Source organism: Strigops habroptila, chromosome 8 (genome assembly GCF_004027225.2).
Source record: "Strigops habroptila isolate Jane chromosome 8, bStrHab1.2.pri, whole genome shotgun sequence".
NCBI classification, from domain to species: Eukaryota; Metazoa; Chordata; class Aves; order Psittaciformes; family Psittacidae; genus Strigops; species Strigops habroptila.
Genome location: NC_044284.2, coordinates 17,777,653 through 17,804,060, shown reverse-complemented (window position 1 = coordinate 17,804,060; position 26,408 = coordinate 17,777,653). Strand labels below are relative to the sequence as shown.

Genomic DNA, 26,408 nt, shown 5'->3' with positions numbered 1-26,408 from the left:
GACAGCAAAAGAAAAAGCATTATAGAAAGTATAACCTACCCCTCTACTTCTCTTTGAAATAGTCTTCCCGTTCTTTGACTCTGCTCTTTAAAGCATGGCTCCTGATCTACCATAAATCAGTGTCTGGGCACATAGCTGTCACCCTCCAGCCTGGGGGAGCCCTGAGACTCTTGCAGGAAAAGCACTGGGGCTGGCAGTGCCTTGCTGCAAGCGGGGGCTCGCTCATGCTCCCCAGCACGGTTGTACAAGGAGGCTGCTTTCTGTCCTCCGACATACCCTCTCCTTCACTCTCTGTGGACGGAAGTGTCCTACTTTGCTTCTTTTGAGTTTAATTGGTGGCAAAATTGCTGTTGACTAAATGGAGTAGTGCAGCCCTATCCTGCCCTTGCACACACAGGTTTCTGCTGGGTGAACGTGGCTGGGCAGTTCTGTGCAAACGGCAGTTTGATAATCCTGTCTGTTCTGTGACAGGGCTGGGAAGGTTTGGCAGTTGGAGGGAGAGTGTGTTCTTCCCCGCAGCAGCACCTGCTCCCCCTCCCTGACTAGCAAGCTGTTGCTTAATCTTGTTACTGGAATGGCCAGGATGCTGCAGTTCAGAGAGCGCTGCTGTCCGAGAAAGGTTTTGTTACCGTACACATGCCTTACGTATTGTGTGGTACTACAGGGACAGCACACCAGCGAACTCATCGCAAAAGAAAAAAAAGATAACCATAAAATAACTCCACCACTACTTCCTGTATCCAGCCAACAAAAAAGTTTCTGCTTTGGCTCCCGCTGCCAGCAGAGGAGCTTTGATTTCACTCCATCTATAAAAATCATCAGGTCAGATCCTGCTGTCTTACTGAAATAACTGGTAGCTTTCCTGAGGATTTTGATGCTGCAAGACTGTGTTTGCCAGCACCCACCAGCCTGGTGTGGCAGACAGTCCTGCCAACAGGCCGTCTCGATGCCGTCTCCAAGACGTGGGTTGCTTTCCGTATGTCTGAAGGTTATACCGGTGGTGCTCAGCAAATCCCCTGCATGGCAGCTCACTGCTGAGTGCTCTGCACAGGAGTGCTCCATGTTATGCAGTGAAAAAAGTGCCGAGTCTTTTGCAGTATGAGTGGTTTTTATAATGTTGGTCTCAGGGGCTCGAGGTGTCCCAGCAGCAGGAGCATGGGTACAAGGAGACACAAGGGAAGGCTGTGGGATAGGACAGAAAGCAAGTCCCGGGGCTGAGTCCAGAGTGGGGACTTGCCCTCCTGCTTGGGAGCACACATCCAGTTCTGGACACTTGCTGACGTGTCCTGAAATCCCCTCCTCACCATGGACATTTGGGTGGCTCGGGGACAGGCATTTTTTTTGAGGGCAAGGATAACAATTGTCATTTTAATAGTACCTAATTCAAGATCTGGAGAGTACTTACAGCAGAGTGGGATTAGAGAGAAAAGAAACATAATATTTTTGATAAACATGAGATAGAAACAGTATGTCATTTGGCTTGAGATTTCTCCCATCACTTATGAATAAGCGTAGATAAACTTTCATATGTCCTGCTGTGATTCTGTTTCAGCTTCTGTTCATGGACATTTGAATATGATTCTCTGGCTGACATTTACCAATGCCACACGTGCAGCCCACTTTGCTGTATTTCTACACTTCTGTCAGTATCACCCTCTACCCTGATTTTGGACATATATTTAGTGAAAACCTTTGTTGTCGCAGTCCATATCAGGAAGCTGATAATTCTATAATAGCATATCTGTATTTCTGCATGCATGATAAATTTTTCTTAAAGGCATAAGCCATAAATAAAGAACATGAGAGAGAAACTTTTGTGCCTTTATATGGCACATCAGGGCATATTTTTAGCATAACCGCTACAGAAGAGGGAGTCGCTTGTACCTTTAGCGGGAGTTATGCGCGGCATGGTTTGCTGACTAATCTGATAACTCCCCCTTCATAAGATAGCTGTTGTTTTCTGGCAGAAACCGGCTGCTTTCAGCGCTCAAATGATGGGGCGTAGAGCTGGTCCTCGGGCCTGCTGCGAGCAGGCGGTGCAGGCTGGGGCTGGGGCCGGGACCCCCCTGCCCGGCCTCAAAGGGGGCCTCTGTTCCCGGCCAGCGGAATTGGCCCCCGGGCCCTGTCCTGGCGGATCCTCCCCCAGTCATGCGCACCCGTCCAAAAAGGGCCCTACTCATCCCAAGCCTCTACCCCTGGCTGTACTGAGAGCAATTCAGGCTACAGCAGACTAAATTGCCTCCTTTATTTCCTTCTTACTTTCATCTTGGACCAAACCCTTCCCCCCCTCTCCCTCCCCTTCCTCTTTTCTTTTTTTCTGTGTGCCTGAGGCTCACATTAATACAGTTTCGGCACCACCCCTATTTTAGTGTGTGTATGTGGAGTTTGAAGGGGGGGGAAAGGGACCTTAGCACAAAAGCCCTGCTCAGCAGCTAGAAAGTTCAAGCTGCTGCTGCTTCTCTAGCTGTGTGATGCTTTTCCTGTTTGCAAGTTTTGGGAAACATTTTTGCTTTGTACTGTAATGGAATTAGAGGACAGATGCTGACTGTAAATGGGACACGCGACTGCCAGCCCCTAGCTTAAATATTTAGATGCAATGTTACAATTACTGACTTGATGCACAGGCTTTGAAGTGGTGGCACATGATCTAAAGGGTAGCTCAGGCTAGATGGGATTGCAGATGTTTTGATTAGGGTTGGTCAGTATCATGCAGCCAGTTATTTTTAGGTTGTAAAACTAATATAGGCAGTTTATTAAGGGGCAGGATTAACATGCAGGCACCAGATACTGCTTTGAGTCATCCCATTCATTTCTGCACTGTAGACTGTTGGGTTAGTGGCCAGAGAGCATGGGGCGAAGGAGACGCTGAGTTAGATTTTGCGTGTGATTTTCTGATGCAGGGCTTGTCGTGATTTTGCTCCAGCATCTTGTCCCAGGGCACGGTGGTAAGAGGACTTACTTGTTGAGTGAAATACTCTTGTGTCTTACACAATGTGTTCTCCTGCTCAGTGTTCCCGGTAAAGATTCACTTATTGAATGAAACGTGCTGACTGTGGCTGTGGGCAGTTATCTTCTTGAGACTGGAATTTCATCAGTAGCAGGTCTAAGAAATCAGCTCATGTAACTTGAACAGAATTTTGTTTCTGAGGTTCTCAGGAACTGACAAGAAAATAGTGCTTCATTAAGAAAAACTCCCTGTTGACTCCAGGATTTGGCTCAAGTCAGATAGTGCTAACAGTATTTTCTGTCTGTCTTTTTCCCCTTTCTTTCCTCATATCCCAGTAGTGTGCGAGAGTCCAGTCCTGGATAGAAAAGCCAGGTGCTGCATGAGGCAAATCGAAGTAGGTGATACCCCACAACCCAAATACATTTTCTTCTGCCTGGCCCATCATCTCTGTGGCACTGTGGGCCAGGCTCCCACTACCAAATCATTATTCTGAGCTAATCACAATAACTGATGACCTCAGCGATCAGTACTGACCTCACCATCAAGCGAGAGCACAATGTCCCAGCATGCTGAGTGCTTTCAGAACATTGTTAAATGTTTGTGTTTTGGGTGACTTCAGAGTGGAGTTCTGCTCCGGAGATGCCGGGAGCAGCCCGTGCCCTCCTGTCTTGAAGGCAAGCTGCAGGACTTTGAGGAGAGTGCTAATTGTCAGACTAACTGCACGCTAATCGCCTTACATAAGTACTAGTAATACTTCCAGCTGTGGGAAAAAGAGGTGTTACTCACTTCAGCAGTGTCTCTTTGAAGTAATATATAGATACATCATATCCCTTTCTTGAAATGACGATTTCATTCATGGATTTGCGTATTTTGCCATCTCAGGGACACTTTCTTCAGCTTAAAAAGAGTTGGCACTTAAACAGAACTGCTGTGGGCATCCTTTCCAGTTTTTCTAATTGTATATATATAGAACAAAGACAAATGTTATTTTAGCAAGTGTCAGGATTGCTTCACATGCAGCAGTAGAATAACTTGAATTTGTACCAAAGTTTGCATCATATTTGGTTGCTCTGAAAATTGTAATAATCTGATAGACTTATACAGTGTCATTATTGAAAGGCTGACGTAAGAAACACAGGCAGTCGACCCTGGTGTGGCTAGGACTTGTTTCAGAAATGTGATTTTTACCTTTGGCTTTCTGGATTCTCCTACCATTGCAAAATCCTTGACGTCAGTAGGAATTTACCATGGTAGAGATCAGGCTCTTCTTGAAGCCGGCTCTATAATGGGCTGAGCAACTGCAGCTAGAGGGGGAAATCCTCAGGTTTAGGGTGTAAGATGGGTTTACTGGATCGGGTATCAGACCTCCAGTTCTGCAAATGCTTTCGTATGCGGGTAACAGCGAGGAGTCCCACTCAAAGAGCCTATTCATGTGTGTAAAGTTACACACGTGGGTTGGGGCAGGCAGGAATGGGGCCCAAATTTGTTCTATTAGGTTAATAGAAAGTACCCACTAAACAAGAGTGTGACTCTAATCCCAAGTGAAACTCTCTGGCAAAACTCTTATCGAGGGCAAGGATCTCTTCATCTGTGTTTACACAGAGGTAGTGATGGAATCAGCAGACAGAGAGACAGAACTTTTAATTAGATAAAAATCTAATTAGCAATTAATGCTGGAAGTAAAAGTTGACGCTGATGAAATGCTTAAACTAGATTATTTTCTGAGTCTGATTTCAAATACTAATTTTCTTTTGTATCAGTCAAAGACGACGCTTTTATCTAACACTTACTTGGGGAAGTTTCAGTTTGGTATCAGGTTTACTTATTGATAAGGATTGGAAGAGGGTTTAGAAGAGGGAAGCCAATAAAGTTGATAGTGATAAATCATCACGAGTCCCCAGAGCTCTGTAATAAAACTGCATTGGGAAATGAAGCAGAACTACAAAGTGCTCTCTGGTTAATTTAAGAAGAAATTGAGTGAAACGCAAAGCAATAAATCAGAGCAAGCCAGTCAATGTGAATTTCTCCATGTAAATGTCACTTTAAATCCTATGTAACAAACACATGTGGCTAGAGAAAGAACAAAATATAGAAGTAAAAATGCAGGATACTTCCAAGTGTTCCCCAAACGCTGAGCTCTGGCTAATAAAAATGATGTACAGTAATACAATTCACCACAAGACCTTGTTTAGTGTAGTGTGAGCACAGCGTTTTACTTTACTTGCCCTGGAGTACTCCTGCCCCATGCTGTTAAACTAATTCAGTTTAAATCACTCTGCCTAGAAAAAAAAGTGAAGCGTAATGAAATTAAAACTCACTGAGGACACATTAGAGTTAAAGTGTGTCATGTGCCGAGATTATTTAGTTAGTGGAGTTTGATGTAATTGTTGACAGGTCATTTATTCATCCCAGTAAATAAAGATTCACGAACTATTACAAATGTGCATATATAACTACTAAGACAGTAAAAGGCAATTAAGCAGTCAGTTTAATGTCTTATCTTGCTGTTGCCCTACAGTTGTTTTACAACTGTGAATTAAAATTTGAAAAGGAAGTTTTCAATGTCCCTGGCCAAATATTGATTAAGTAGTTGTTTGCTGATGCCATTGTGGCACGTAAAAAGGCCAGTAGTTCTGCCCCTTGTTGTTCATCTTCCATTGTCACTGATTCTTAACCTCAGAGATCAAAGGAGGATCATTTCAGTTTATCTGTCTTGGAAAATCCTTCTTTGCTCCTAAACCCATATGGATTAATGGCCAAATTGTCTTTAATGAGATGTGAAATTTGAATGGAATCCTTATTTTGCATGGTCTGTTCGATGTATGCACTGTACATTCTTCCAGTTTTGTGGAGGATTTTTCTTTAGCATTATTGGATTTGGTTTTGTTTGAATCACTTTATTTTCAGTATACAGTGCATGGAAATTTTACTATAACCACAGGTAAAATATGTGGTATTTAAATGAGTTTTAGTAAAAGTAATTTTGTTGCATGTAATCTTTTTGATGAATGTAACCTAAAGTGGAAAAAGAAAAGTTGTCTTTATATACCAAATCACATAACTAAATAGTCCAGAGCTGCCAATAAAAGAAAGGGAGTTTGGGAAGTGAGCTAGTCCTCCAGATTTGGCTTTCAGTATAGAGGGAACACAAACGAGCTTCCAGCATTTCTTTGTGCATTTTCTTCAGTTTTGATTTTATGGACTTTGCTTGCATCAGCAAGGGCAGTTGTACTACTCCTCCTCAAAAAAAAGGGGGAAAATCGGGTCGGCCAGGCTGTGCCGAAAAGTGAGCAAGAGTCCTTGAGAATAATCAGTTCCTTGTTTCATTACAGAAAGCTATACTTATTTCAGAGATAGTAAAATACATCCCACCACATCCTCAGTAGAAGAGGCTGTGCAATCTGGATGTGTTATATTGGCTTGTAATTATGATATGAAGTTTCATCTGAATTGTAGGGTGTGTGAGCGTTAGATCCAGATCACTGGCATATCTGAACACAGAAATTCAGCTTCAAAAACAGCAGTAAGCAGCCGGGTAAAGCTGGAGAGCCTCCTCTGGTGTCACACTGATTTTAATGTGGGTGAGCCTCTTCTGCTGTAGTGACAAACAGCAGAATAAAGGGATAAACCAGAACTTTTAAAATCAGCATTTTCTCATTCCCTTTTCTTTCATTCCATTCTGTTTTCATTTTGTCTGGTTATCTCTGAATAGAGTATCGGTTCTGCTCATACTTTACAAGTACTCAGCTGCTTCAGGAGACATTTTGCTCCAGAGTAATAGCTAGAATTCTTTGAAAGCATTTTAGGTACAAATTTCCTAAAGTCCACCAACTCAACTTGTTCATTTGCTGGAGAGCTGCAGTGAGAACAGTGTCACACATTCTACCTTTCTTCCTTTTTCTTTTCTTTTTTCTTTTCTAATGGATATTTGCCTGGATGTAGAATTTCTGCCAGACATGACCAATGTTTATATCATGCACATGTCCATAAAAGGACCTGTCTTAAGGATTTTTGTATTTACGCAATGTCTCATGTTGGATGTCTGATCCAAAATTGATTCTGTAGTAATTTCTTTATCAGATATAATGTCACATAGATCACAGTGGTTTGAATAGTATGAGGTATAAACTGCAGCTGACATTTCTGCAAGCAGACAGCTTATTCAGCCCCCTTCAAATCTTATTCACCTTATTTAAATGAGTAGGACTGTTTATGCCAATATAATCGGGATCTGTTCCGTAATCGGGACCAGCCCAGAAGAGCAACAACTACAGTTCTTCTGGCAAAACTACTCTCTTCTTTATTAAAATGTAACCAATGTATAATCCACGTACCCCGCTCCGTGAGGCAGTAGCACCACTCAGTGTAAGCAAATTGGACTTAAAACTGCTTTCCATCTCTGTGTCTTTAACTGGCTCAGAGAAAGGTGGAGATGAATACAGACAGGTTTTATAAAAACCACACTAATGGAGTAGCAGGGAATGCTTCCACAGAAAATCCTTTTTGCTGAAGGTGATGTGGACGTGCAGGACTTCCTTTTAGTTTAGGCCCAGGAGCTCGTTGTTTGATGTGGTGTGAAGTGCTGAGGGGCTGGATTGTGAGCTGGGGGGATCATTCTCCAAATGAACACTTGGACACCTACCCAGCCCCTCCTGTCAGGCTGAGTGGCGAGAAGAAACCTGCACAGAAGTAGCTGCAAGTCAGGTTTCCACTGGCTTCATGAGCAGCTGAAGAAGTTGTTTTCAGAAAGGAGGCATTTTGACAGGAAAAAGGGAAGAAGCAAATGTTTAGCTAAAGAAATGTGCGAATGGAAAGTGAAACGCACTGCTTTCCCATTTTTACAATGAAATCCTGTGAAGTATGGATTTTGGGGAAAATAAACCCCAACCCAGAAAACCCCCCCAAAACCCCAAACAAAAAACAAACCTCACAGAAAAATCCCCCAAACCTCAGGAATTCCATTTACCAAGTTATAAATCAAGATTAACTCCACTGCAGCTGGTGGACTGACACTGGTGTATGAGCAAATGCTGAATAAAATCATCAGTATCTCCATGTAAGCAGGAGTATTTTCACACAACTACCATCCTGCAAATTAATCTACCCAATTCTAATAGTCCAAAGCCAGAAAGTTTATCTGGGTAAGGACTGTTTACAGAAGGACTGATGTTTTAAGTAAGTAGTCATCAAACTTTTATTGTGCAGTATTCTGGACAGAAGGAGATCTACACTTTTTTCCGTACCTCTTTTAATACATGCAGTGCAGAGAAAGACATTGTATGCTCTAACCTCTCTTGCTGCCTATGGTAGCTGTACGTGTATGGTATATAGTCTAACTCTGTTCTTTGCTGCCATCTGTGGAACTGGAAAATAATAGAAAAAAACCATTTTGGAATCTATTTAGAAGACTGTACAATAGATGTTGCAGTTAGGAAAAAGCCCTGTGGGTTCATCCCTGGCTTTGCACAATTGATTGGACCTGCTCCCTTTTAAATCAACAGGATCAAGCAAAAATGCTCAAGTATTTGGCAGCTAGACAGAAAACCACACAAATGCCTGTTGCTTTAGCACCCACAGCTTGTTTTCTAACAAATGCAGTGCTGCCTTTGAAAAGCCCTTAAAACTAACTGCTTGTCCACCTCTTCTGAACTGCCTTGAGACTGGCATGAACTGCGTGTTCTGTGTGCTGGGGCAGGTGAATGGGTCCAGCCTGCACTGAGCTGGTGCCCAGCACGGACTCAAGCAGCGGAAAGTATTGCAGGCTCTCAGGATGCTCAGTTCCCTTGGTAAAAATGTAAAATGGCTGCATGCAGCAGACATTTTGTTTATTTATTTATTATTTCCTTCTCCGTCTATGTTTGAAATGTTCTTGAGACAAATTGTACCATCATTTACATCTGAACAATCCCCTGCTCTCAGCAGGGCTGTGCAGGTTCCTTAGGGTTGCATTTGGCCCCACTATGAAAGTTTAATTAAGTTTCAGTTTTGTGTGAACTCATTCACTTTCTCAGACTTAGCAAGACTTTATAGCACTAAACGTCTATTTTCGTTGGTAAATAAGAGATCTGACATGGCAAGTAAGCATGATTAAAATACAATATTACAAGCAGAGCAAATTAAAAAGAGCTGTTTTAGAGAACTGCACTTAAAATCTTTCTAATATACGGTTTAGCAAAAAAAGGCAAACAAAGTCACTGGCGCTCTACTGCAAGAAGCTCTGTAACCGATCTGCTCCATCAGTCCCAGCAGGATGGGAGGCAGAGTGCTGCTTGCTCCGTCTGATTTCTGGCTCCTCCCTGGCTGAAGCGTATGTCAAGGGGGGGCGTGCTCTATCCTCTTCAACTGCATTCCTGCCTTCAACTTTCGATCCTAATCAACACAGCAAATGAAATTTTGGGAAAGAAATAGGGAGCTCTAACTCAAATGGCTGTCAAACCCTATGATATGACAGGCATAAGGAGGATTTTTCTCCAAGCTCTTAAGAGGTTACTTGGTCACGGAAGAACTTAAAAAAAGCTAGGATTCAAAGAAAGTTACTATACTTCTCCTGTGTTGGCAGTTGAAAAGATGGATGATTGATGACAAATATTTCTCTTAGTCTGAGTATTAGAGTATTAAAAGAATCCTAAATACATCTAGTATGTGAATCCTGATAATGGAAGTTATAAATAAAAAATAATGGGAGGAGAGGGGGAGAAGATCCTCCAGGTGATCAAAGAGTGGAGCAGCGACTCATCTGTTTTCTATCTTGGGTGTTATCATGCAGAAAAGTCAGTCTATTAAAGAAATAGGACACCTGGTGCTTATTTTTTGGCCACTGGCTAGCATGGGGAGAGCATACAGAATAGCAGGTTTCCCAGAATGGCAAAGGGGGAAGTCTTTTGGATGCTCTTTGTTATATTGCTGTGTTACTGTTCCCATTTTAGCCTTGGGGCTTTTGAGGGATGGCATGCCCTTGGGGTACCTTGGACCAGTTTTGCAGGGCAGGATCCTTTGGTTAAAAGACTCATTGTGCTTCTCTGAGTGTGAGTTCCAAGCAGTGATGAGAGTCCTCAGGACCCAGGGCTAGGTCCAGAACCTTTAAGTTAATGGGTGGTTCCCAGCCCAGCTAGGAGTTGGTGTGACCCTGTTTCCAACCTGGGGAGCTCTTTGCTCTGCCTTTCTCTTCTGGGAGGTTTGTAAGTGCTCTTTATTTTATTTATTATTTTTAATGTGAAGTTTAAAGCCTCCATAGGACTGTTGTGTTCTCTAGGTGAAGATATGGTGGTCACAGTTGTGCTTCGTAGGTGGTGTTTTGCACTTGGTGATGTTCAGCTCTTTGAGTAGATGCCACAAGTCCCAGTGATTTGGGGTAAATGGCTTCCCTCCCACTTGCACAGCTGGTGCTGGTTTGCTGCTGAAGTTCCCACAGCTGTGGGAAATGGGCCATTGAAGGCATCTTTCCATGGGCTTTAATAGTCTTTTGGTGGGGCTGCAATGAGTGTAGTTCTGCATCTTTGGAGTGGGATGAGGGAGCTTTTTAAATACCCTTTTTGAGCAGCAAAGAGTGATCTTGGTGACTAATGTGTTCGTAAGTAAGTGATACCCCTAAATACAAACAAGAAAAAGCAGAATTAGTGTTAGAAGAGTTGGGTTTGTTTTGGAAGAGAACTGGTTTGAGTTGGTATAATCTGCCCTGTGTTTCCCAGTGCCTGTTTCTCAGTGTTTCTGAGTTGCCTGTGCCTGGACCCAGCTGAGATGGGACTGCTCACTCCCCCTCCCCAGTTACTGGTCTCTGCCTCTGGGCCATGATCCCCTAGAGCCAAAAGAAGCTGTTGTATCTCGCTTTCTACACTCTCCTTTTTTTGTCTCCTGTTAGTGTGCATCCTGGCAGTGTGTGCAGTGGAGAAGGGGCTGGAGTATAGGAAATATTTTTTTTTATTTTTTTTTAATTTTTTTTTAAGAAATCATTTAAAAATGATATTTTCCTCCCTCAATGGTATCTCCAAGTGTCTGGGGTCCAGAAATCAAAAGTGCTATATAGGTTCAGCTGCCATAGCTCATCAGTTGAAACCGCAAATCCAGATGAAATGGTGTTTCAGAAGGAACGCTTGGTGGCTAGAAAGGTTGGCAGCCTGTCCTTAGGGGAGCAGTTGGAGTTCCAGCCTTTGGGATTGCAGAGCTGGGGAACACTAGGTTCTTTGTAGAGGGGCCAGTGAGTGCCCTTTGGTCCAGTGGCCTGTGGTGTGGAGCACTTCTTAACTGAACACAGTAATGCTGCAACCCCTGGCTCTGAGCCGCAGGTGAGTGCGTTTTGATGAAGTAGATCAAGATTCAACATTTTTATTTCTAATGCTTTTATTACTGTTGTTTACAGTAAAAGAAGATCAACAATAATTAGTATGGTCTGGGATTAAGCTCATGAATTCAGAGGTGTTGCCGCAATACGTTGCAGCTCAGAGGCTCTGAGCTGCAATGTGTTTACTGGAGTACAACAACTAATGATACATACTTCATGCTGGTTTAGCTGGGTTTCCGATGAATAGCCTGCAATTTTCTTAAATATGTGGTGTGGAAAATTTATTCAATAATATATGCAAATAATATTTGGTTCTAAGCAAATACTTGATGCTTGAAATTTATGTGGTTGTGACTGGGCACGCAGGTCTTGCTCTGTTCCCTAGAACTGGATGTTGCTGTTGCATTCACTAAGAACATATCGTAACTTCTGGATAGCTGCTTAAAACATTTTATTCCTTTTTAATTGTTCTTTTTTTCTCTTTACTATTGTACTTTTTAATAGAATTATGACAGAGCAGAAAAAAAAAAGGAGACAAACCCCATGCTTTAAATATTCTTTTGGTGTATATTGTTAGTATTTATAGTTTAAAACTGTAGCTTTCAAAATCTTTATGCAACAGGATGCATTTCTCAGTGGTGGGATTTTGTGTTACACAGACTGATTACAGATGAACTGTTTTGGTTTGATTTAAAACTTTTTTTTTTTTAATCTGTATTTATTTTTTTAATAAACATTTTCCTGACAGAAGTATTCTAGTGACTTGACATAAAGCTATGAGCCAAAAAACTGAGGAGCCAGTTCCAGCTGATAGACTGGCTTGAACTTACCAACAGGTCTTAAGAAAAGTTTCTGGATGTGCAAGTACAGTACAATTTGCAGTAACGCAAGACTTGATTTTCAGAGTTGCTGATACAAACAGTTTTTACTGATTTCTACAGGTTCGAGAAAAATGGCACTGTCACAGTCAGATTTTTAAACCATGAAGTTGTGGGGTTTGGTTTGTGTTTTTAATTTTTATTTGTTTTTTAACACCACTAATTCCTCTAATAGTGTCAAGCACGTGAGAGTTCTCAGAAACCTCAAAAAAGCCTCCTGAATTTAATGGCAAGACTTGCAGTGTCTTTAACAAAATTTGGTCAGACCCTAAACTAAGAGGGTTTCCCTCCATCCTTTCTTTAAGGGGGAAAAAGTTTTTTGTTTCTTTTTCATTTAGGAAACTGGGGAATTCTAGCATTCCTGGGCATGAGAGGAGAATACTGATTAGAATCAGGCAGAGAGCAAGCAGGTGCTGAGCATGTTCATTGCTTAACCCCCTGCCCTGCTCCTGCATCTCTGCCCTGACCCAGCTCACAGACCCTGCAAATAGCAGCAAGTTGCCAGATGTTGGAGGTGTTTTCAGGGAGCGTGATTATTCATCAGGTCTCGTCTAAAACCAGGGAGTTCCTACAGTGGTTGTATTTCATGTTTAAAGCTGTGCTGGATAAGCCACTGGGGACTATGTTGCGGAAAAATACTGTATTTCTGAGGATGAGAGCTGACTGTTCTGTTGCTAACTGTCGTGCATCTGTGGTATCCGTTTGCAAAAAGTAATAAAAAAAAACCCCACCAAGAAGAGTAGATTGCCTGAGGGGGAAAAGCTGCCTATTTTTTTTTTTTCTTTTTTTAATGAACAAAAACGATTTTATGGCTTAGAAAGAGTACACCCTAAGGAGAGGTGTGTTTAAAAGTTAGACTTGAAAGCTTTTGTCTGGAGAATAATATGCTTGGTGTGAAGAGCAACACAATGGAAGTCTTTTCTTCTAGTTATGTATGGGCGAGCATCAGTCAGCCAAGGAAGAACTTCAAAGGCCAAAGTAAAAACTTGCGAGGCTCTTTCTTTCCTGACAGGTTTTTCTTGAGGTAAGATGGGGACAGCTGTTTATCCTGGGAATTGTCTCTCTCCTCCTGTAGCAGAGGAGGCTATAGATCATGTGCAAACCGAGGTGCCCAGCCTGAACTATCTCTTGTCTCCAGCTGATGTGCCTTTTTGGAAGGTACTAACTTATCCCATCTCATGAGTCATTTATTGCTTATTCATAAAGAGGTCTCAGAAATTCCACTTCTGCCTTGCTGGGAAGGTACCATGCCAAATGAAAGAGGAAGCTGTTTTTTAACTGTGTTCCTAAGGAATATCTACTTCTCTTCCTCCAAAAATACTCATTATTCATATACTATAAATTGCCTTTTAGGTGGGAAAATAGCTCTGATGTGTTTTAATAGAAGTAGTCCAAGGATATAACTGCTGTGCATTAAAGCAGCCACTGAACGTCATGTCTGTCAGTATGTAATGCACAGTGCCAGGATTTGTAATGGGGATGCTTGCGTGATAGGAAATAGAAACTCCAAATAGCATTCAGACAAAGCTCTTCAATCTTCAATTCTTACATTGTGCTTTCATTTTGCGAATTTTAAAACTTTTTTTTTTTTTTTTTAACCTAGGAATTTCTTTGCAGGATGTTAAATACAGCAGTCTGGAGTCATTTATCTAGGTCAAAACTGGATTTAAGCAGCAGTTTTGGCCTTACCTGTAAGGCTGTGCTCTGGAGGCATGCAAAAAAAAAAATACTGTTACTTTATCAGTCTGTGTCACATCAGCCTTTGTTAAAGGTAGAGAAACCAGAGGATGTCTAATGGAGAAAGCAGCTCTTATTTTCCAATACCGCAAAGCAGAGCTATCCATGCCACAAGCCTAAACTATGCCAACCCTCCTGCTGATGCACATAAGGCTATTGACTTTCTGGGAAGTGGGATAGCAAAAGACAGTCACCTTTCAGAACAAAAGAAATATTGCAGCATTTTGGCTCTAATACTCAAGAAATACTTGTACAGGCAAGAGAGCAAGCCCTCTGCCAGCCCATATCCAGGGGTGGTACGTGAGCATCAGCACGTGCCATCCCACAGCTTGCGCCACCATGACGCCAGTCATCAAGCAGAGCTGTGAGAGGGGGTGCTGGGTCACCTTTCTCATGAAGCTTGTAGCATCTGAGCATCAGAGAAGGCTTGGGTGGGCTGTTCTCAAAGCATGCTTGGTGCTAGCTTGTATTTGGACTTGAGTCCTGCAAAAGAAGATCAGTGGTGGTTGTTTGCGTGCTTGCTCCGTGTTCCTATCCTGATTGCCTAGCTGTGCCAGACTTACAATTTGAGTCATTCTTCATGACAACCCTCATTCAGTTAGCTAGGCATTCAGCAGGGAAGAAGAACCAGTAATCATGAACAAGCTGGCAATAACATGTTTCAGTAACTGTTTCATATTGTGTTTGGCTTGATGGCTTTAAGAATGGAAAGCTAGACTTTGGGATGACAGGGAAGATTTTGCATGCTCTGTCTTTTGGCTCGAGCCTGTCATACATACTCAGGCATCCTTGGCTTCAGTCAGGCTGTCTGGAGGAAATGGGCTTTCTGTGAGGGTTAGCTGGAAAATAAATGATTTGCCCACAACAGAAGCAGTTGCGGTGATATCTGCTAGGAGTGTGTTACATAGTTTATATAGACAGAGGCTATGGACTGCTTTGAAACCATCAGTGGAAGGTAGCTGAGAAAAGCTGGCTTAGTGTCGATTGGCTTAAATTTGCTATGTGAGTGTTTGCACACCTATTGAAGAATGCTTCCCTAAGTGGAAAAAAAGATGGGCAACCACTGCATTGGGGCTTTCAGATGAGTTCAGCTTTGCTGCTGAGAGAGTTTCTTTTAGCAAAGCGAAGGAGAGCATCAGGGAGCACAGAACAAAGATACATGCAGTTGTGGAAAACGATCATCTGAACAGATGCTGCTTTATAATAATTTTCAAACACACAATACCTCAACCTATTCATGTGTTTTCTTTTGGCATGGCACGATGCCATTTATCTCTCTGAAAATCAAGTCTGTGAACAGTCAGTTACAATTATTTGTATCTTTCATTTTGGGAAAAATAATGAAAGAATAAATAGGAATTAGAGCTGAAAATGAGAAAACAGGCTTGAATTTGGTAGACTGTTGTCAGTGGGAATTTACTTTTTCAAAAGTAAAGAGAAGCATTTTGGATTCTGGTTCTGTTGTGGGCTGATAGTCTTAGGCAGTTAGTGGGAATTGGGTAATAGTCCTTGTTTTGCATCAGTTTTACAAAGTTTAAAATATATTTGGGAAATGAGAGAATTTAGTTCCCACTTGCCTGGAGTGTTTTTAAACTCTTGCAATTTGAATATAACTTTTTCGACCATGATCACGTCTCTGTATTCTCATCTCCAAAGCACTTACTTATTTTTATAGAAATAAATAAATAAAATGTCCTTTGATGTCCCTAGTGGAAAGTACTAGATAAATTCAGGGTATTATTTTTACTCTATTCCTTCTCGTAATTTAAACCACTGTCAGCTTGACAGAGATTGAGATAGAGGAAAGTTGAGGACCAGGAGGGATTCTTATTTTGCTACCACTTTTCATCAGGCGTTCATCACTCATGGAATATGTGCCACAGGCAAGTTTCTGTTACGCAAATATCCAGGGTGTATTTGGTCATTTATCTGTCTCTGCCCTTGATTGCATGGAAAACAAAGCACTGTAAAGAGCTCAGCATCAGATTCAGTACACTTAAATTCAGTCACCGACGTCTCCTTTTTATTGAATGTTTCTGTAGTTGCTGTGTATCACTGATTCCAATTTTAGTAAGAGAACAATTTCTAATCTCCTTTTGTATGTTTTGATAGGTTACAAAGGGGAAACCAGCATAATTTGAGATACTGACTTGATCTAATTACTCTTGTGAAACATAAAATAATGGACTGAGACATTACAAATTTGTACTTCCACATATATGTTCCAAAAAACCTGACAGGGATTAGTGCCCTAATACAGTATATGTTTTAAGACCACATTCTGGTCCTGGCATCAGATTTGATGCCTGCTGGCATCAGATCAGAGTGGTGCCTCTGTCAAAGTCCTTTGATTTCCAGCAGTGTAACAGAGATCTGACTCTGGCTTCATGGATAATTCTGTACAGTTTGAACAACTGACGACTTTTTCCTAAGCAAGTGCTTGTAGGATGTACTGCCAGGTATAGGATTCTTTGTGTTGTAAGGTGTAGTTATTTTTTTTAATTTTGCTTTGGGGATATAGTTGTTGTTTATAGAGGATCTTCATTTAATTATATAGAACAAGTTACGAAATGAATAAGGCCATGTTTTGGGGTAAATTTGAAAGATTTCTGTTCACTTTTCATACATCTTCTGTAATATGGCGATGGAGCACACTTCAATCTGATGTATGTGTTTATTTAGTATTAGTACCCTAAATGTATTGTTAGGAAGCCTTACAGATCTTAAGAATGGTGCTCTCTAACTTCTGCTTGTTGGATGTGTGACATATTCTGCATGCACAAACATTACAGATATACACAGCAGACACATGTAAACTATGGAGTTGCTGAGGCAGTGCTGGGGCAGAGCCAAGTCCGACCAGGCACATTGTGCAGCCAGAAGAAAATCATGTACTTGTTACAATAGATGTGTATTAAACAATTTAAGCAAAGCTGTACCTGCTTTTGTTAGTAAGAGGATGCAAACGGAGGATTTTATGCATGTTAAGTTTCTTTTGCTGCTCAGAGGGCTCACTGTCAGCACTCATTAAAGTCTCCAGTTTAAAAAAAAAACCAAAACCAGAACCACCCCCCAAAAAAAAAATCCAAAACAAAAAGCAAAACTACAACAAAAAAAATCAACCCCAAACCCCAACAAACTCAAACCAAGAAAGAACCAACCCCAGACTCCAAGTTTCAAACAAAACCCAATCCTATGAATATGTTCCATGTGACTGATAATTTAGTAAACTAGGCTATATCCAAGACATTTGGGCATCACTCCATGTGAGCACAGTTGATGTCCTTTGAAATACTTTGTGCTGTTGTCTTTCTAAATACTATTTGGAGGTTGTGCTGATCAGAAGATCTCTGAACTGTTTTTTGCTAGGAAGATATGGGTACATTGAGCATGAAACTCCCATCAGATCATGGCAATTACAGCAACATTTTGTTCTAAAGTAAACTTTTCAATGTTTAACAAAACTGAATATTTATGTTTAATGTTTAAGAAAAATTGTTACGAATTTTTAAGCTCTTACCATTAGAACATGAAGATTAAAGGCCTGATCATTTTTTTTCTTTTTTTTTTTTTTTTTGCTTTTGAGACAAAGTGAATGTATTTAAGAAGATTTTTCCCCTGCAGTTTTCTGCTATTGAGGCATGTTCAGATTTCTGTTCTTAACCAGAAGGAAAACAAATGCCGAGATACCAAACTTCTCTGGGGATCAGAATTTCTCACTCCAAAAAGTGTCCTTTAGAGGGCTGAGTGTGAAGAAATGTCAGAAACAATATTTTCACGTTTTTTTTTTTCCTTTTTCCCCAGACTCTGGTTTACACAGACCAGTTAGCCTGTGGGATGTGGGGAAGTTGGCAGCCTGTTGTAGGATGAAGTAAGGAAGCAATTTTTGTGGTGGTTGTTTCTTGCAGTGTTTCTGTGCAGAGGATCATACAGTGATAGCAAGCACCAAAGCTGGTGGGAAAGGCTTAGAATATTAGCTCTGACTTTACTGGCTGGGGCAGTCCTGAAAAGTAAAAGTGGAGGCTGTTACATCAAACACTAGAAGTACTTATTTTTAATTGGGCAAAGTATCTTTTCTCACCTGTGAAGTGTCAGTAATGACTAAATCTGATCTGCTGCTTATCTTAAAAAGAAGTGATCCATGCAATATCTTTAAAGCTTTTTTTCTTTTCGTAGTTTGTTTTGCAGACTTTCTGTTAATTTAAAATCACAGGAGCTGCTCAGGGAAATAGCAGACAATGTAGCATCAAAACAGTTAATTATAACTAAGCAGTGTTTTGAAATAAAGACATGAATATAAATTCTTTGGGAGCCGCTTGACATATAAGCTGAGTTTGATCAGGGCTGCTTTTTTCTCTCTCTCCATTTAGCATTCCTTCATTTTTTTCATTCTTTTGTCCACTTGACACATAGCTTCTTTAAAATGGCCTTGCAGAAACTGTTGGCACAGTTCCTGAATGGTTTTTCCATGGAGTAAACTGCACCCCCAATGTATAGTCTGACTTGTAATGAAAAATTTTGTCTACACTGTTTCAAACAGATATAGAAATAGCTGTTGACATTAAGGGATGGGTGAAAAGATGGTCTTTGGTGCTGACAGCGCTGCGCACCTCAGCTGCTGTTGGATATTGAGGATAAAGAGGTTTGCGGGAAGGACGATGGTGTAATTTTTACTTTAGGAAGATTTCTGGGGCTGCCAAAAGTTTTCAGTGAGGTTATATTTCGTGTCATTGAAATTTAAATACAGGCTGAGAAGACAGTTTTGTTTATTAACTCAAGTTATGGGTACTGTCAGTCTTCTGCAGGGGGAGGGGAGGGAGGGAAGGAAAGAAAGGTGTAACTTTAAGCACACACTGATTTGTTCTTATTACATAACAAAAGTCTATTTCTTTATCATATTATCATTCAGTTAATAAAAATTAGCTAGAATAACAGCATCAACTTAGAAACCCCTCAAAGTCCAGGGGATTTTCTTTCACAATGAACATGAATACTGTTCAGAAATACAAACAGTCAAAGGATAACTTTAGGTCTGAAAGAGAAACCTGGCAAGGGTAATTGAATAAGCCTGGATCTCCTGAATATGTCATGGTGAGTGCAGTCAACATGTCATAATTAGGTTTATTGAGGGCCATTCCAACAATCTGCTTCTATTCTTCCTGCCTTATTGTCCACAGCTAGGCAAATAGCCAGGGGACAAAAGGAATCAAGTGCTGACAAAACATGAAAGAGGAAAAAGATTTAGCTGCTTTTATCAAAGAAACTGAGAAGGACTTTGTGTAAATAAAGTAAGTAACTGGCCATCCTGCATTTAGGCAATGCCGTTTTCATTAGAATTAATTCTTGACATATTGGAAAGGTTCCAAGGGAAAGGATTTCTACTTCTGACAAGTTTAATTTGTAAATTAAAACCAGTTGGTTAAACATGAGCCGCCATCAACAAAACTTAACTAAAGCCATACATGGTCAAGTCCTAAGCAGGTGAAAAAGAGAATTACTTTGAAAAAAGCTATTCCCCAAAATTATGTAAATTCTTATTACTTCATAACAAATGTTTTCTATTGAGACTGTCAGCAGGATAGCTCTTTGGAAATTTTCTTTGGATCCCATTTATTTTCCTCTTTAAATCCTGTTACCTTGCACAGCAGTCACTGCTTGCTCTTTATGGTGGATCAGAAAAGTGGCTTCAAGGTTTTGAGATCTATTGGAGACTAAGGGGGAAATAAAAAAATAAGGTTCATCTAAAATGCCTGTGCTCTGGGGTCTCTGTGGTATTAAGTGCAGACCAGTGTTTCAGGTGACCCCCTCCTGCTTCCTCACTAACTCTCAAAGTGATGGTGATGTTTTGTTTGATCACGAACTATTTTCTGTGGTTCAGAATTGGTGGTTTGATTAAGACCAACTAAATGCTGCCATCCTCGGCTGGTAGCTGCTTGTGGAGCAGCCTGCTTCTATTGGAGTCAATACAAGCTTCTCGCTGCCTTAATGGGAGTAGAATTGGGCCCTCTGGGCTGAGCACATAGGGCAGATTACATCATAGCATGTGCTTTGGGGTCACAGCAATGGTCTTTTAAGATTAAAGAATTAACATATGGTCACATTTTCATTCTCTTATATGGCTTCTAACTTTCCTTGAAGATGGTTGTATTGTATGTGTGAAAACTAGAAGCCCTTATTCTGTAACTGTCTGAAGTGTTTGTTTTTTGATAAGTTTGTCACGGAACATTTCCAGACTAAAACCCTCAAACCCTTTTGTTAATTTGGACTTAAGGTTAAGCAGATGTACCATGGGACTTGTAGAGGAAAAAAGAGCATTTTTTTTATTTTTTTTTTTCCTTTAACACATATAAATCCTCTTCTTGACAACTTTGGAGTAGCTGGAAATTAAATAGGAAGGATGAACTTCATAAAATAAAAATTCAATACAGAAAACTTTGGAAAATATGTCTAAAGCCTTTTTGCATTTTCCGGGACTGCTGTGTTAGAGCTGGAGGCCTTGGGAGAGCAGCTGTCCTGCTGCAGAGGAGCTTGAGAACTGATGGCACAGTAAAAGTTTATCTAGGTGCTTTCCCATAGATTTTGGTTTTGTTAGAAGTTTTTGTAGAAACTCAGTCCTGAACTTTAAGGTTTTTATGTTTTCTAAGATCTGATTTGTTTTCCAGCTTCAATGTTCTTTGGAGAGTCTTTTTTTTTTAAAGTCAGATGCTGATTTGTCTGTTCAACTTAACTCAGAAACTTCCTAGGCTCTTAAAGAAGACCAAAAGATTTTGATAAGATGTCCCAGCAGCAGGTAGGGTTTGGGCAGGAGATCAATAAGGACATTGCCACCTGCATTAGGCTCTACATAAACCACATGAAGGGTGCTCTCATGGACGTGCTGTCCCGGCGAACTTCAAGTTGGCTGAACAGCAATATGATTTGTATTGAGAACTCTGTGTTAAGTCGAATATGGTATTAGGAATGTGTCAACAGAGGTTTAACATCTGGGTTTCAACTACTTACTGAAATGGCGATGAGTCACTCTTGGTTGCAAACAGCAGGTTGTATCAGGTTTGGGACTCTCTACTTCTGCATGTAGTACGTAGATAGTAGGGGAGTGCTTTCTTTCAAGTAGTAGTTGAGTACTTTGAATTTCCTGAAGATTATGGTGATTATTAAGCACTGAAGTAGTTTGATTCCTTTTTTCATTATGTGCATTTTATTTCTTTATTTAGTAACAGTAATACTTACACAAAACCACTGTTAGTATTGAATTGCTCTGTATGGAATTTACTACTGAAGTTGCAGATAATAGAAAAAGCTGGATAATCAGAGTTTGAAGCCTGATGGTTAAGTTATTTAGGTGATAACTCAAACCACAAATAATATTGAAAAGATGACAGAAAGTAGAAAATAGTTAAATCCAGTTATCACAATATAGTCCTGTATTATTTGTCACAACACTTCCAGGAAAATACTGCCCAGGAGCACACATGCCCTGGCAAGTACTGGATGGACAGCTAACTATTTATGGGGGAGTAGTGATGGTTATGTTCATGCCCCCATTATGCAGAAAGTGGTTTGTATCTATGAATGGTGGTGTTTTGCTTTGTATCAGTAAAGAACTTCTGTACAAACCACTAAGAAATCCATTTGCTTACATTTTAAATTTTATGGTGGTTCTTGATAATTCAATAATGATAATCACAATAATAAAGAGTTCCTCTGGTTCACAAAATAAAGCGATTTAACTATTTTTATGGTAATGAGTAGGTAAGATGGCTTGACTAATGTTTTTTCTGGTTTGCCTGTCAAGTAGGCTATTTTAGAACAGTTATTACTGTAACTCTAAATACGTTTTATGTATTTATGTATGCTAGAAGCTGGAATAACATCAGACAAAATGAAGAATTAATAGCGAAATCCACTTTTTCCTGTTTTAATGTTTTATGATTTGGTTGGGTTTTTTAAAATGTATAAGGGTAAAGCAATGTCACTTAAATTTGAAAGATAGAAAGCATCTAAAACATCTATTTGTTTTATTTTATTAGCTTGATACTTAGTATGTTCCCAATGGGAAGTCTAGCTATCCTTATTGGAGACCTGTAACTCCAGATCTAGCTTTGCATATGCAATTTATAAAATACAGTTAGGAATTTTAACTGTGACATTTTTCTGTATTTCTGGACTGTGTATTAATGAGTAAGAGCAATTTGTATTAAAGATCATCTATACAAACTGTGAATACCATTGTACTCCTAGTCATGAGAGGATAGTCTACATGTTTGGTGATTATTTCAATAATATAATAATTGTGGCAATTAGTGTGTGGGTAAATGTGGTTGACTTGCATTAGTTCTGACCTGGTGTTGGTCAAAACGTAGGGTCTCAGCTCCTGTAATGGTCCTGTAGTATCTATGATGGCTGTGGATAGCCATGAGATCCTGCACAGTGGTGACGTTAGGGCTGTGCCAGCTTTGCAGCCCTGATGTCTGTGTCTGAGCTTCATCTTCTGCTTGTGAAGCTAACAAACCTGATGGCATGCAGGTTGACCTGCCCTTTGTTTTTCTGTGAGGCTGTGGCATGGAGGAGGCTGTTTTGGTGCATGGTTCAGTGCTGTGAGCCAGCCAAGCAGCCAGTCCCTCGGCCTTGGATCAAGCCCTCAGGAATGGCTTTGCCATCTCAAGCCCTGAGTTTGTGTCATGTGTCAATCTGCTGCTCGACCCGCTGTCCCCACAGCCCTCCTCTTAAGCATGCTGCCTGTGCACATGTGGAAAATGTTCACATTACACCAGTGGAGTGCGGTATAAGTAACTATTTCTAAGTGTAGTGTGATGTAGTTTCACTTCTGGTGTTCTACTGAGGCTGGTGTTGCAGAGAAGTCAGATGTGCTGTGGTTTCTAGAAGAGGAATTCAAATTGAACAGTATGTCTTTCATTCCCGGCTAACTGTAATCTAGCCTAATGTACAGAACTGTGAGCATTTGAGGAAGAGTGAAATTAATCTTCTGAAATATGGAAAATGTAGGGAAAAATAAATTAACTAGTTGGAGGTTTTTTTTCTTTTTTTTTTTTTTTTTTTTTAAAATGTGCTGGAAAATGTAATGCTTCAGAAACAGAAGAGCACCAGGCTTTAGAAGAACAGTACAACCTTGGTGGTGCTGGACATTTACTGTAATAAATCTCAGAGATAATCCAGAGTTTCTAGCATCTGGACAAGTATTAAAGTAGCATTAAAAACCAGGCTAGCTCAAAGAAATATCCAAATTAAAGTTTCAGTAGTGCCATTAATTTAAGGCAGTACAATTGAGCTGTTTCCTCGCAATCTGCTCAGCATATGGCTTTATATTCTGAAAAAGATTCTAATGCTGGCACCAAAACTTCCAAGTCGCTTCTGTCCCTCTTCTGCAGCTAACACCTTTCCACTCTTCTGTTGCGTGTTTTTCATTACTATGCTGCTTCTCTCCACAAATGCAAGATGCTTTTCCAGTGTTTGTCAGTACTGAGCTTCCAGCTGAATGTTTTAAGGTCAAAGTTCTTCACGTTCTGGTGAGTAATAAAGATTCAGAGCCGGGATCGGGGTGATGAGCTCTCTTGCTGAGCAAGGCAGGAGTAGGGTAGTGGCGGAGGGGTAAAAAAAAATAAATCACAGGAAGTGTCAGTAAGGGAAAGTCTTGTCACAGGTTACACACAGGGTTAGGCTTCAGTGTACGCAGTATTAATGAGAAATCCTTTTTGAAGAAGTAGGGCTAAAAAAGTGTTCTGTGTTTTTCTGGGCTGTTTGTACCCCTACAACCTTGTTATGGGGGATACCAGCACAATTCCTGATGTGAATGCACTTATAAGGCACTTTTATACTGTCATGAGTATAGCTAATCCTCTTTCATGGGGGGATAACTTTACTGCAATAAAACAACCTTTTATTTGTTAAGTAAGTTATTATTTTTGTGCAAAGAGAAACCGGAGTCCATAAATAATAAGTCAGAATTCATAAAGCGGACACCTGTGAATTTCTTGTTTCTGTATACTTGCATTGTGGCTATAATTGCATTACAACGCATGTTAAAGCTTCTCATTTTAATTTTATATTTTTGGTATTTTAAAGAGAAAATAGAAGACTCCATAGATAGGATTAAGAAGCTGAGCAAGTTTTCTTAGTGCAGCTTCATAGGTTTCAAATAAGCAAAACCAGCCAGTCAACCAAAAAAATCCCCAAGTATTGAAATTGACTAAATATTGGAGAACTTTAAACAATTAAGATGGACACTCACACAGTTTAGCACAGTACTGAACACATTAGCAAAATGTAAATCAATAAATAATTTAAGTACAGAGTTTGTTATTTCACAGGCACTAAAATGCAAACAACCAAACATGCCCAATTGCAGAGAAAATTAGGCAAAGTAAACTTGCCGATTCCTTTTCTTTATTTCTTATTGCAAAGTCAGAGAATTATTTTATTTATTTATTTATTTTTTAATACTTCTGGAAGCAAATGTATAAAAACAATTTGTGTCTTTGGTCTGAGACTAAGGGTGGAAGTTTAACCCCCAAAATGATTTTTTTGAGGAAGGGAAGGGGAAACAAGGAGGCTGGTGCAGAGGCTGAGCCAGAGCTCTGCAGAGCTGAACCCCAGCATTTTGCAAAGGGTTAGTGGCCTTATTAGCACAATAGGATGTTGGTTGTTTCTTAACACATTCAGCCATATGAACTTATTTTCTGTTGTTGGGATGTTTGTGTTGTTTTTTATTTGTTTACTCTTGTTTGTTTGAACTAATCACCACTTAAGTAAAAGTCTCTTTGCCTTGCCCTGCCTTCTCTTCATGAAGCATTTAGCCATGGTGACCAGTCAGGCATAAAAACGTGCTTATCTGCAAATGAATGGCAGCTCTTTGCTTCATTAAAGCCTCTTTCTCTTTTGGCACTCGCATTGTGACCCTTTGATATTAATTCAAAGGGCAATTAAAGAATGCGGCCCATCTTTGAAGTAAAGCATTCAGGGCAAGGAATGGGATGAACCTGGGACTCTGATGGACTGTGCGTATTCAACAGGCCTTTTCAAGGCAGTTTGAAGTGACTCAAAGAAAATGGGCAGGAGAAGGTCAAAGAGAAAAAAGGGGCTAAAGAAACAGTCTGTATTTGTTCGAAGTATTAGCCAAGCAAACTGCAAATAGCAACAAAATGAAACAGTTAATAGAGCAGCCAGACAGAGGCATGTCAATCACTTAACTTGAACAGCATTGGACTAACCAAGGCTTCAGTCCACTGTGTTATCTAATTATCTTGGGAAAGCCAGTAGCTGGAAGTAATAGTATTGTATTTCTTTCTGCTTACTGCTCAGAAAAGGTGATAAATACTCACTGCTTCATAATTATTCAACATATATACATAAAGAGTGGTGGGTTGGTGGATTGTAGGCAAGCTGCTAGTAGAAAACCAACAAATAACCCTTCGTGATTAACCTGAAATGCAGAATGTGAGCATTAGCATGTTTAAAAATCATGTAAGGGTTTGCATATGGAGCAAGCTAAGGCACACATGGTTTCCTCTGGAACAAACCTTAAAGACAAACATTTGTGAATCTGAGAGAGTCATTTTTACTCTCTTTTGTCCAAATATAGTTTTAAACCACATATAATGTTAAGGGTCAGACTTTAAACCACAGTAAACAATAAGATTAAGAGGGGAGGCTGCAACTCTCCTTACTTAACATATGCCATTGTACCTAAGAGTTGTAGCACACATGGTATGAGATTCCTGCCTTATTTTGCCCTAACAGGGTAAGTTAAGGACAAAGTTTCAGATTTGCCTCACAGTTTTCTTTGTATTGTTGGTTAAACTATGCCCACAGGGCTTAATTTTCCATTGGCCTGAATTTACACAGGCAAAACAAATACACTATTTTATTTGCATAAACGGATGTGCCCATAAACAGGCATATTTTAAGGTCCTGGCATAAGACAAGATTCCTGAGTTTGTCTTCATAGTTGCACTGAATTGGCACCATTATTGAAACAAGGAGATAGTAACGCACTGTGGGAGAACTGCTCTAATCTTGATCCAGCTGATGCAGAGAATTGTGTGATAATGGACACATGAACACAAGTGTGTGATGAAAACCATCTTGAAACATGTGAAGTTTTACAACATTACTTAACTACCTGTTTCTTTTTTTTAAATGTGTAATGGAATTTAGTTAGAAAGAGTGGCTCTTGCTTAGTATGGGCAAAATATGCCAAAAGGCTTTGCATAGGTCTGAGCATGATGCTGCAGTCACCTTTGCGTAAAGGTAACTCGAGTCTCCAGCACGATCCTGTTTGGTGGAACCCCACTTGAGTTAATAAACCTTAAGCCATATAACAAGATTGGACGATACTCTTGGATTTATTGGTATAAGGTAGTCAAGGATTTGCAGCAAAAAATGCTTTTTACATGCTAAATGGAGAATATATAACATGACTTCACGCGTGTTAAAAAGATACTCCATCAACAGCTGGTAATGGTTTACTGTGGAGGAGAAAGAAGAAATCGTTTTTTGTTGCTGTTGTTGAGAAAACAAAAGCGTTCGCACAGTCAAAAATCACTTTTGT

At 40.2% G+C, this 26,408-nt stretch overlaps 1 protein-coding gene across 5 annotated transcripts in view; it reads left to right on the top strand.

The window, feature by feature from the left end:
• Positions 1–26,408, top strand: part of PAX3 (paired box 3) — a 79,325-nt gene that overhangs the window by 5,094 nt on the left and 47,823 nt on the right. Inside the window, exon 5 of one of the 5 annotated variants that reach the window (XM_030494583.1) lies at positions 7,302–7,310. The exons of 3 other annotated variants lie outside the window; for them this stretch is intronic. In XM_030494583.1, coding sequence (XP_030350443.1) covers positions 7,302–7,310 — 9 coding nt within the window. Of the gene's footprint in view, positions 1–3,599; positions 3,603–7,301; positions 7,311–26,408 lie in introns of all 5 variants that reach the window. One more of the 5 variants, XM_030494582.1, reaches the window with a different exon arrangement.